The sequence below is a fragment of the Physeter macrocephalus genome, chromosome 21 (assembly GCF_002837175.3).
Source record: "Physeter macrocephalus isolate SW-GA chromosome 21, ASM283717v5, whole genome shotgun sequence".
Classification (NCBI taxonomy): Eukaryota; Metazoa; Chordata; class Mammalia; order Artiodactyla; family Physeteridae; genus Physeter; species Physeter macrocephalus.
This window is the reverse complement of record NC_041234.1, coordinates 82,400,798-82,412,681: the sequence shown is the minus strand read 5'-3', so window position 1 is coordinate 82,412,681 and position 11,884 is coordinate 82,400,798. Positions and strand designations below refer to the sequence as shown.

Here is an 11,884-nt window from a genome sequence, read left to right as displayed (position 1 = left end):
GATGGAGGAAAGAAAGAAAGAAAGAAAGAAAGAAAGAAAGAAAGAAAGAAAGAAAGAAAGAAAGAAAGAAAGAAAGAAAGAAGATAAAATAAAGTAGGGGAAAATAAAGTTATTAAAATTAAAAATAATTATTAAGAAGAAAAATTTTTAAAGTAAAAAAAACAATGGGTCGGTCAGAATCCTAGGACAAATGGTGAAAGCAGAGCTATACAGACAAAATCTCTCACAGCAGCACACACATACACACTCACAAAAAGAGAAAAAGGGGAAAATAGTAATATATCTTGCTTCCAAAGTCCACCTCCTCAACTTGGGATGATTCGCTGTCTATTCAGGTATTCCACAGATGCAGGGCACTTCACGTTGATTGTGGAGATTTAATCTGCTGCTTCTGAGGCTGCTGGGAGAGACCTCCCCCTCTCCTTTTTGTTTGCACAGCTCCTGGGGTTCACCTTTGGACTTTGCTCCACCTCTGCGTGTAGGTCGCCCGAGCGCGTCTGCTCTTCACTTAGACAGGACAGGGTTAAAGGAGCAGCTGATTCGGGGGCTCTGGCTCAGGCCGGGGGGAGGGAGGGGTATGGATGCGGGGCAAACCTGCGGCGGCAGAGGCCGGCGTGACGTTGCACTAGCCTGAGGCACGCAGTGCGTTCTCCTGGGGAAGTTGTCCCTGGATCCCGGGACCCTGGCAGTGGCGGGCTGCACAGGCTCCCAGGAGGGCCGATGTGGAAAGTGAGTGACCTGTGCTCGCACACAGGCTTCTTGGTGGCAGCAGCAGCAGACTTAGCGTCTCATGCCTGTCTCTGGGGTCCGCGCTGATAGCTTCAGCTTGTGCCCGTTTCTGGAGCTCCTTTATGGGTGCGCTTAATCCCCTCTCGTTTCGCACCAGTAAACAAAGAGCCAAGAAAAAGTCTCTTGTCTCTTTGGCGGCTCCGTGCCCGTCTCTGGAGCTCCTTTAAGCGGCGCTCTTAATCTCCTCTCCTCACGCCCCAGGAAGCAAAGAAGGAAGAAAAGGTCTCTTGCCTCTTCGGCAGGTCCAGACTTTTTCCCGGACTCCCTCCCGGCTAGCCGTGGCGCACTAGCCCCTTCCGGCTGTGTTCAGGCAGCCAGCCCCAGTCCTCTCCCTGGGATCCGACCTCCGAAGCCCAAGCCTCAGCCCCCGCCCTACCCGGCGAGTGAGCAGACAAGCCTCTCGGGCTGGTGAGTGCTGGTCGGCACCGATCCTTTGCGGGAATCTCTCCGCTTTGCCCTCCGCACCCTGTTACTGCACTCTCTTCTGTGGCTCTGAAGCTTTCCCCCTCTGCCACCCACAGTCTCCACCCGTGAAGGGGCTTCTAGCGTGTGGGAACCTTTCTTCCTTCACAGCTCACTCCCACTGGTGCAGGTCCTGTCCCTTTTCTTTTGTCTCTGTTTATTCTTTTTTCTTTTGCCCTACCCAGGTACATGGGGAGTTTCTTGCCTTTTGGAAGGTCTGAGGTCTTCTGCCAGCGTTCAGTGCATGTTCTATAGGAGCAGTTCCACGTGTAGATGTATTTCTGATGTATCTGTGGGGAGGAAGGTGATCTTCGTGTCTTACTCTAACGCCATCTTCTCTAGCCCCCCATAAATGTTTCTTTATTTGCTGTACCTTCAGGACAATTTCCAGAGATTTCAATTAAAAAAATATATTTTACCAGTTATGGTTGCTTCATTGGGGAATGGGTCCCTAGGACTTCTTATGTCACAATTTTGGAAGTGGACCCCCCCTGTTAGGTTGCTTACTTTTTTAGTAGAGTTTCTTTCTTATGATGGTGCTAGAAGGCTGGCTATACTAAGCAGTACTGATGAACTATTTTTTAAATTGGGATTTTACTATGTCAGATTTATTAAATATCAGGGTACTTGATTTTCCTTGCTTTGTTGTTATTTCTCCATGTAAGTTAAGTTTGTTATAATGGTGTTTTACTTATTAAAAATTATTTTATTGACATATTTTTCTGCTTGTTACTTTAATTTAGGGTTGGTTCCAGCATCTACTGTTGCTGCTACTATTAGTTCAAGCACCATGCTGTTTACCTCATTTTCAAATGCTTCTACCTCCACTGCTGCTACTGGGCTCTCATGTAAGTTACTGGTTGCAAAGAAAATACTATTATTTCACATCAGGCCACTTAACTCAATTTGCCAGTATAAGCTATGGATCTCCGACGTCTCATAAATTATCATTATGCTTGATCCCGTTTGTAACTGTTGATATCAATAGTAGCTTTGCTTAAGAACCTGATTGTCATGGCTTTCGCTATGAATTTTATATTAACATGATTATTACAGCTTCAAGTTATGATTTTAAGCGTATAATTCATTAACAGTGTAATGTTTTGAAGCGAATGGGAAGAGTGGAAGTTTTGTCAAGTATGTCTGAAGGGAAGAAGTCTTATTATCCATGTGAATAAGATAAAATGGGAAATAAATGTTGGAGCCTTGCTGTATTTCATTCTTCTGTGTAGACCAGGTTTGCAGTACTTATATTTCACTTATCAGAAGTGTTACATGACAAAAGGACCAGCTGTAGTTTTGAGCTTTAATGACACTGTGTGATGTCTCCAGTTCTCTCCCCTTAAAGATGAACATCTGGATGCTTTGAGCTGAGAAGTGGGGCGTTAATTATCTTGTAACCCCAACTTCTTTGCTACACCTCTTCCATTAGTAGAGTAATAACAAATGGTGAGAATATTGACTTCTGTATATATCTTAGGCAATTCTTTCTTACAGGTCCATATAAGCTGCTTGTGCTTTTGCGGCATCTTCACAGTGCCATGATGTTCACCATTAGAGTTTGTTATTGTAATCCTAGCAGTAATATGGTCCTCCCAAAGCCCTGTTATAGTGAGCCTGTCACCATTTCTGGGAATAAAACTTGCCAGGAATTTCTGATGCCTAGTTGAGCATGAAAAATGGTGGTCGCCATCCCCATTGTCTTGTGCAGTTGGCGTAGGTGGAACATTAGTTGAAATTGCAGGTTGCCACTTGAATTGTATTTTCTTCCAAGTAGATACAGTTCCAATCCTGAGACATGACTGAGATTCTGGAAACCTTTTGATATATGTAAGCAATATCCTTCTCAAGTATAATAGATTTTGTGAATATGACCACGTCTAAGGTTGGGAGTTAAAATTATTGAATGAATTCCATTTTCAATCAAAGACTTGACTTCTGACCTTTGTAAAAAAATTTATTTATTTATTTCTTTTGGGCTGCACTGGGTCTTTGTTGCTGCGTGCAGGCTTTCTCTAGTTGCGGCGAGCGGGGGCTACTCTGTTGCAGTGCACGGGCTTCTCACTGCGGTGGCTTCTTTTGTTGGGGAGCACGGGCTCTAGGCACGCAGGCTTCAGTAGTTGCAGCGTGTGGGCTCAGTAGTTGTGGCTCGCGGGCTCTAGAGTGCAAGCTTCGTAGTTGTGGCGCTTGGGCTTAGTTGCTCCCGCGGCATGTGGGATCTTCCCGGACCAGGGCTCGAACCCGTGTCCCCTGCCTTGGCAGGCGGATTCTTAACCACTGTGCCACCAGGTAAGTCTGACTTCTGACTTTGACAGGCTTTTTTTTTTCTTTCCTGTCTTTGATCTCCTTGCCTACAAAATGAAAAGAAATCTTGACCACGGTGTTTTTAAAATGAACTTTAATGAGGTATAATCTACATGTCATAAAATTAACTTAAGTGTATAGTTCAGTGATTTTTAATCAATTTACCGAATTGTGTAACTCTCACCATAGTCCAGTTTTAGACCATTTCTATCATCCCAGTAAGATCTCTCAGCCCGAGACAACTACTAATCTGTTTTCTGTCTCTATCTATGCCTTTTCCGGACTTTTCATATAAATGGATTGACTGTAGTTTTTTGAGGCTTAGCCAAAGTTACTAAAGGACTCAGATGAAGAAGACCCTATATAAATTCTCCATTCACTGTTTTTGATTAAAAGGGCAATAGGTAATATTATGTTGTTCTCTGCAGTTGGTGCCCCTACAACTTTGGCTGGAATGCTTGATGGTACAGCTTGGGGATTTGGATTAAAATTCCCTGGAGCAGGAGGATCAGCTGCTGTCGCATCTAGTAAGATTTTTAGAACTACTGGGATGTGTTTGAATGCTCACTGGAAATGTACTGCATAACAAAAGCAGTAAGTAGGTTGTATTCTTTAGCTTCTAGGACTAAGAAGGTTTTGATCATCTCACCAGCATATCCAAAAGGTATATCAGTATTGACAATTGCCAAAGAGTAAAATGAGACAGTGATATCAATGAGATTACTTCTTTGAGATGACCATAATCAAAGCTGCTATCAAACTCTTGTCAACTCTGAAACTTAAAAATTCTTATTATTGATCATACTGTTTAAAGTGACCCAGTACATTGAGATTCCTAGAGTTTTATTCTCTAAAAGTTAATTTAAGGTTTGACCTGTATTAAAGTTGATCCTCTCCTTAAGCTGATGACAGGAGTTTCTGTGGACCTATCCTAAATTTGTTTCTGCCGGTTAGGCACTAGTTAGGTTGTAAATTAAAGAAAACTTGGTTATCCATTGCCTTTTAGCTGTTGTGAGCTGGGTGGTTAGAGGTCAGTTACTACTTAAACCTACCATTTAAGTCAGACTCCACTTTAGGGAAGTCTTGTTTGTTCTGACTTTTAAAAGTTTACTTAGGGCTGAAATGAATCTTTCTTCAAACCTGTCATAAACTAAAGGTCAGTCCCTGTTAAGTTTAAAATAATTACTCCGAAACAGAGATGTAAACCATCTTTTGCATGACCAACACTTAACTGAATTTCTACTGTGCACTCGGCTAACTGGCCAACCTATGAGCATTATGAAGGGCATGGCTTGAGAATTTTATAAGTAACCATATTTGCAAAAATATAGCACATAGTTTCCCTTATAAAATGCTGAACAAAAAATTGATTCTTTCAGTCATGGGTGGAGTCACTGAAATATGAATTTGCAGGCTTTTTGGTGACTCTGCCGTAACTCACCCCCTACCTATCTGAGTCTTAATATTTCTTCCTGCAAACTGGTACCTTTGCTACTAGCCCATTTGATCCACCACTGCCTTATGTACTTACCCACCTCCCCATCAGATATGTCTCAACTCAATACCCCCAACCCAGAGTTGTTTTTTTCCCCTACTCACCTTTCCTTCTCCCCAAGTATATTTACTTGCTCAGATTCTTCATCTCACAAATTAGCCCTGTAGGGCAGCTTTCAGTTATCTGTATCTGTAAATTTATAGCCATTTGAGATTATTCTCTGCCCTAGGTATAATCAGCAAGTTTTAAGAGAAGCTTGCTTGTTATAAATCTCATCTTTTGCATTAGTCTATGAAAGTAATGATGTCCATTCCTAGCATGAAGTAAGATACATAGTTGTTGATCAGAGACAGGATAGGAAAATTGGATAGTAGGATCTTTTAAAGGATGGTCTCACTATTTTATGTAATGATTTTAAGATCATCAGAATGAGATTTATTTAAATGTAAATCCAAATTTGGTATGCAATTATTTTCTATTATTTGTAGAACAGTGCTTCCTTTTTAGTACACAGATAACATAGAGTTGACTGTATTTAGTTTAAACCAAAGTTGTAACTTGCAAAATCAGACTGTGATAGAACCTTCATTCTCAAAACTATTGCTTCTTTTGGTATTAATTGAAATATTATTGTTATTTAAATATTGTCTACTATGCCAGAGCTAATTTATAACTTTTAAAAATACCATGAAAATAAGGAACAAAGATAAATACTATATAAACAGTTTAAAATAATCATACCATTTTTTTAAGACTCAAGATTCCTTTGTGTTTAGACTGACAGGTATTAATTTCCTGAAGGTATCACACAGCATCTTTGGAGAGCTGTTCATTTGTCTGTTAACCTCTTTCTTTAATGGTAGTGATGGTAGTTGCTTTTTTAAAATTTATAAAAACCATACACACATGCATATATACATATATCACACCCTCTAGAGAAAACAGTTTGGTGCTTGTCTTAACAGGCTTTTTTCCAAATGCATACAAATATACATTAAATTTATTTGTTTTACAAAAATGGGATACACACAGACATAATCATAGAATTTTCTGTTTTCTCTTAAGTATACATTACCTTTGGACATCTGTCCATGTCAGGAAATGCTGACTTAAAAAAAAATCTTCTTTGGGTGAAGATAAGCTCCTTTACAAGAAGGACTTGTTTTTTCTTAATTGTTTTTCTGTTTTTTTTTTTTGCCTTGAATATAGTAGTTACACAATGTTAGAATGAATTAATCAATAAAGGGGGGGTCTTGATAGTGTCATTAATTTTTAGCATTTCTGGGGAAGGAATTCTTTTCAGATAAGACTTTTTATTCTCAGATGAAGAGTGTGATGACCACATGGCTGTAAAGAATGGAACGTGGGATCCAATCTGTAACCTCTCCAGTGTCCTGAGTGATAGTGACCCCAGGGATCCTTTGTGACTGGGCATGGTCTTCTCTTGTGGTGCTCATTCCACTTTCACAAAAGCTCACCAAAAGAATGGGGGAATTATTGTAAGGATCCTTGTGGCCAAAAGGGAAATGAAATCTTGTGGAAATCTAATACAGGTATTATCGTGGCAATGAACTTCAAGGAAAGTGGAATTTAGAAGTTGTTCTGAAGTCAGCTTTAGGGACCTCCTGGATCTAATATTGCATAAACATAATTCAGCTATTCTCCTTTTGTCTGTTTTTTTCTTTTTTTAACTTCCTTTTGGTTTCTTTACCTCTTTTTCTGCTTTATATTCTTAATTTTGACTTGCTCATGACTCTTTAATTCTACTTTATGTTTTTCCTCTGTCAGTCCTTTCAGCTACCTTTGCCTGTTGTCTGATTCTTTCTACATGTCTGGAAATATTTCCAAATTTCTGCTTAGAGTCTGATTCTTTCCATACTTCTGGAAATATTTCCATATTTTTACCTACCGTCTTATTCTTTCTGCAGTTCTAAATTTTTGAAAATGAGACTCTGACCTACCTTATCCCTGTTTGGCTAGAGCTTTTTGTGCCAGACCCTCTCATAGGCTGCCAGTAGCATATGGGATGGCTTCCTATACTTCAGATGCCCACACTTGTCAACTGTGAACTAGGATCAAAGGACAGAGTTACTGAAATAGAGAATGGGTGTCTGAGCCTGATCCCTCAGCAGGAGCAGAGTAGGCCAGTTTCCCTAAGAATAGGCAGTGCATGTTGGCAGGCACCATGATATATGTATTTACCTCGGGTGGCAATTAAACTGAAAGTATTGCTAATTGGGAAAACAAGGCTAATGTAAAACAAACAAATAATTGTATACATGTTATAATATATTTTTATAACAAATTTCTTGTTACAGAAGCAGCATTTATTAATTACAAGAACATTTGAAAATACAGAGAACCAAAAAGAAGAAAACACCTCCAGTCCCCACCAGCCACAATTTTCTGTGCATTGTTTGTTAAGTGCTCACTGTGTAAGGAAGAACCAAAAGTGCTATAGAAGTTCAGAAAACCAAGAGATAACCATGAGTAGAAGAGAAGTGGACAATAAACATGGGGAAGGAAGAATCTGAGCTCGGCCATGATGTGTACTGAGAATTTCATGTACAGAAGACAGGACATTTTAGTAAGGGTGTAATAGAAAAGACACATAGAAGAGAGGTCTGGGCTGTAGATAAAACTTTGAGAGGCTTTTAACTATAATACTGGCTAAGATGTATGCCTACTATGGACTATGGTGTAGAGAATCAGGCAGTCTCCCCTATTGATAAGAATGTAAATTGGCAAAGTCTTTTTGGTAGGGGCATTGGAAAGTAATATTACAATTTAGAGCATGCTGACACTTTGATCTAGCAATTTCATTTCTAGAAATTAATTACACAGATATATTCACATAAGTATGCAAAGTTATAGATGTACAGAGATTTTGTGTAAGATTGCAATTATTCTTTCCTTGAAAGTTTAGCAGAACTCGCTGGTGAGGTCATCTGGGTCTGGAGTTTTCTTTATGGGAAGAGTTTTGAGGATTGATTCAATTTCTTTAATGGTTATAGATCTGGTTAGGTTATAAATTGTATTTTTCTATACATTTATCCAGGATTTTAAGTTGTTAGCAGGAAGCTTAATCCAGATACCTGGCCTGCCATATATTATAGCAACATTGAGTTAAAATCAAACAACTTGGAGTTCAAATTCACATTAAAAAAATACTTCTATAGTTTTTCATCCTGAATGATCAAGGACTGAATTTAAAAATTTCTTACTTATTACTAACATTATACACTTTATTTTCCAGCTACAACGTCAACCATCACCACTACCACGGTCACCACCACCAGCACCAGCACCAGCACCACCAGTAGCTTTACCATGAATCTAAAACCACTGACATCAACTGGCATGAATAACACTGTTCCATTCAGCATGACTTCTATACCTTTTACTTTGACCATTAAGTAAGCCTATTTATTTGAAAATTCGTGTGAGTCTCATTTTCTTTGTCATATAGAAGGCATAGTTTGCTTGTACATCTTTAGAATAGTGTTTGAAAGTTAGGTAAATGACTCAGAGTCAAGGAGCAGTTAGGGAAAGGATTTCTGTTGCTTAGGAAGTTGAACAACAAAAAGGATACCATTGTCTTCTGAATACCATTATAATACAATTATTACTATTGCTAATAATAGATAACATTTATTGTGTGATTACTATATGTTTAGAAATATGACAGTGCTTTACAACATCATACCATTTAATCCTCACAATAACCTTATGAGGTAGGTACTATTTTTGTTCTCATTTATAGATGAGTAAACTGGAGCACATAAAGATTTTATAATCCACCTCTGGTCACACACTTGGTAATGGTTGAGCCAGGATTAAAATTCAGGTAGTCAAGCTCTAGAGCCTGTATTCTTACAATTTATGCCATGTTCATCCCTAAGTATCTGGGGTTTTTTTTTTACAACTTTATTGGAGTATAATTGCTTTGCAGTGTTGTGTTAGTTTCTGCTGTACAACAAAGTGAATCAGCTATATATATACATATATCCCCATATCCCCTCCCTCTTGAGCCTCGCTCCGACCCCCTCCCTATCCCACCCCTCTAGGTGGTCACAAAGCACCGAGGTGATCTCCCTGTGCTATGCAGCTGCTTCCCACTAGCTATTTATTTTACATTTGGTAGTGTATATACGTCCATGCCACTCTCTCACTTTGTCCCAGCTTACCCTTCCCCCACTGTGTCCTCAAGTCCGTTCTCTACATCTGTGTCTAATTAAACTTTTTATTTTGAGTTAACTGTAGATTCACATTTACTTCTAAGAAATAATACAAAAAATTCTGTGTGTACTTAACCTAGTTTTCCCCAATAATAATATTTTGCGATACTATAGTACAATATCACATTCAGGATACTGACATTGATATAGTCAAGATATAGAACAGTTCCATCACAAAAAGGATCCCTCCTGTTGCCCTTTTATATCCACACTCGCTACCCTCTTCTCCTTTCCCTGAACCTGGGCAACAATTGCTCTGTTCTCCATTTCTATAACCTTGACATTTAAAGAAATGTCATACAAATGGAATCATACAGCGTGTGACCTTTGGGGACTATTTTTCCCACTAAGCATAATTCCTTGAGATAAAGTTGTCATGTGCATCAATAGTTTGTTCTTTTTTATTTCTGAGTAGTATTCCATGGTATTATAGATGTGCCATCATTTGTTTAACCATTCACCCATTGATGGACATCTAGGTTGTTTCCAGTTGGGGACTATTATGAACAAAGCTGCTATGAACATTTATGTACAGGTTTTTGGTGAACCTAAGTCTCATTTCTCTGGGGTAAATGCCCAGTGCACAGTTGCTGGGTGATATGGTAGTTGCAAGTTTATATTTTTAGGAAACTGCCGTAAATCTTTTCCAGAGTGGCTGTACAATTTTACCTGCCCAGCAGCAATATATGAGAGATCCACCTTGTCCACATTGTTGCCAGGATTTGGTGTTGTCACTGTTTTTTACTTTAGCCCTTCTAATAGATATGAAGTGATATCTCACTGTGGTTTTGATTTGCATTCCCCTGATGACTAATGATGTTGAACATCTTTTCATGTGTTAATCTGCCATCTGCATGTTTTCATTTGTGAAGTGTCTTTTCATATCTTTTGTCCATTTTCTACTTGAATTTGTTTTTTGACTGAGTTTTGAGAGTTTTATGTCTTCTAGATACCTGCCCTTTGTCAGATATGTGGTTTACGAACATTTTTTCTAACTCTGTAATTTGTCTTTTCATCTTTTAAAGAGTATTTCACCAAACAAAACTTTTAATTGATGAGGTCTGATTTATCAATTTTTCCTTTAATGAATTGTGCTTTTAGTGTCAAGTTTAAGAACTCTTTGCCTAACCCTAGGTCCCAAAGATTTTCTCCTAATTTTTTCTAAAAGTTTTATAGTTTTACATTTTATATTTAAGGTTGTGATCTATTCTGAGTTAATTTTTGTATAATGTGTGTGTTTTAGATTGAGATTCTATTTTTTGGGGGGGAGGTCTATGGATGTCCAGTTTTTTCAGCATCATTTGTTGAAAGGCTATTTTCTTCCATTGAATGGCTCTTTCACCTTTGTCAAAAATCACTTGGACGTATTTGTGTCACATGCTTTTTCTGCCTCAATTGATAGGATCTTTTAAGATTTTTGTTCTTTAGCTTCATGATACGGTGAAATATAGTCAATGATTTTCAAATGTTGAACCATCCTTGCATATGTGGAATAAATCCCACTTGGTCATGATGTATAATTTTTTAATACATTTTTGGATTCAGTTTACTAGTATTTTGTTTGTGGGCTTTTGTATCCAAGTTCATGAGAGATATTGGTCCGTAGTTTTGTTTTCTTTCTTTTTAAAATTCTGTCTTTGGTTTTGATATCTGAATGTTACTAGCCTTATAAGATGATCTGGGAAGTATTCCCTTCTTTTCTATTTTATAGAAGAAATTTTGTAAAATTTGTGTTAATTCACTAAAAGTTTGGCAGAATTCTCCAGCAAAACCCCTTTTTAAGGAGCTTTTAAATTATAAATCAATTTCTTTAGTGGTTCTAGGACTATTCAGGTTATGTTTCATCTTCCATGAGCTTTAGTAGTGTGTGGTTTTCCAGGAATTGGTCTGTTTCTTCTAAATTGTGGAATTTATGAGTGTAAAGTTGTTCATATTTCCTTTTTGTCCTTTTAATAGCTATAGGCATAGTCCCCTGTTTCATTTCTGATATTGGTGATTTGTAGCTTTCTTTTATCAATTTTATTCATCTTTTCCCAAAGGAGTAGCTTTTATTTCACTGATTATTCTCTATTATTTTCATTTGCAATTTCATTGACATCTACTCTTTAGGAATTTTTGCCTTCTGATTGCACTGGTTTTATTTTGCTCTTTTTTCTTGAGGTATGAACTTAGATTATTGATTTGAGACATTTCCCCTTTTGTAATGTAAAGCATTTAGTGCTATAAATATCCTTCTTAGCACTGTGTTAGCTTTGTACTACATCTTCTATAATGTTGTATTTTCATTTTCATCCAGTTCTATGTAATTAAAAAATTTCCTGTGTGAATTCCTCTTTGACTCATAGATTATTTAGAAGTGTATTAATATCCAAGTGTTTGGAAATTTTCTTGTTTTATTTTTATATTGATTTCTAATTTGAGTCCATTATGGTTGGACAGCATGCTCTGTATGATTTCAGTTCTGATATATTTGTTCAGATTTGTTTTACGAGCAGGGATATGGTCTTTCTTGGTCAGTGTTCCATGAGCACCTAAAAATTGTTTTCTGCTCTTGGGTAGAGTGTTCTATATATGTCAATTAGATTCTGTTGCTTCA

At 38.0% G+C, this 11,884-nt stretch overlaps 1 protein-coding gene across 4 annotated transcripts in view; it reads left to right on the top strand.

Annotated features, from left to right (window-relative positions):
• NUP62CL (nucleoporin 62 C-terminal like) overlaps positions 1–11,884 on the top strand; it is a 79,463-nt gene that overhangs the window by 37,781 nt on the left and 29,798 nt on the right. For 3 of the 4 annotated variants that reach the window (XM_024128197.3, XM_024128195.3, XM_024128196.3), the window contains 4 exons: positions 1,995–2,099; positions 3,984–4,082; positions 4,172–4,219; positions 8,307–8,466. In XM_024128197.3, the coding sequence (XP_023983965.1) occupies positions 2,042–2,099; positions 3,984–4,082; positions 4,172–4,219; positions 8,307–8,466 (365 nt within the window). In that variant the 5' untranslated portion in view covers positions 1,995–2,041. The remainder of the gene's footprint in view (positions 1–1,994; positions 2,100–3,983; positions 4,083–4,171; positions 4,220–8,306; positions 8,467–11,884) is intronic. The other variant, XM_024128198.3, reaches the window with a different exon arrangement.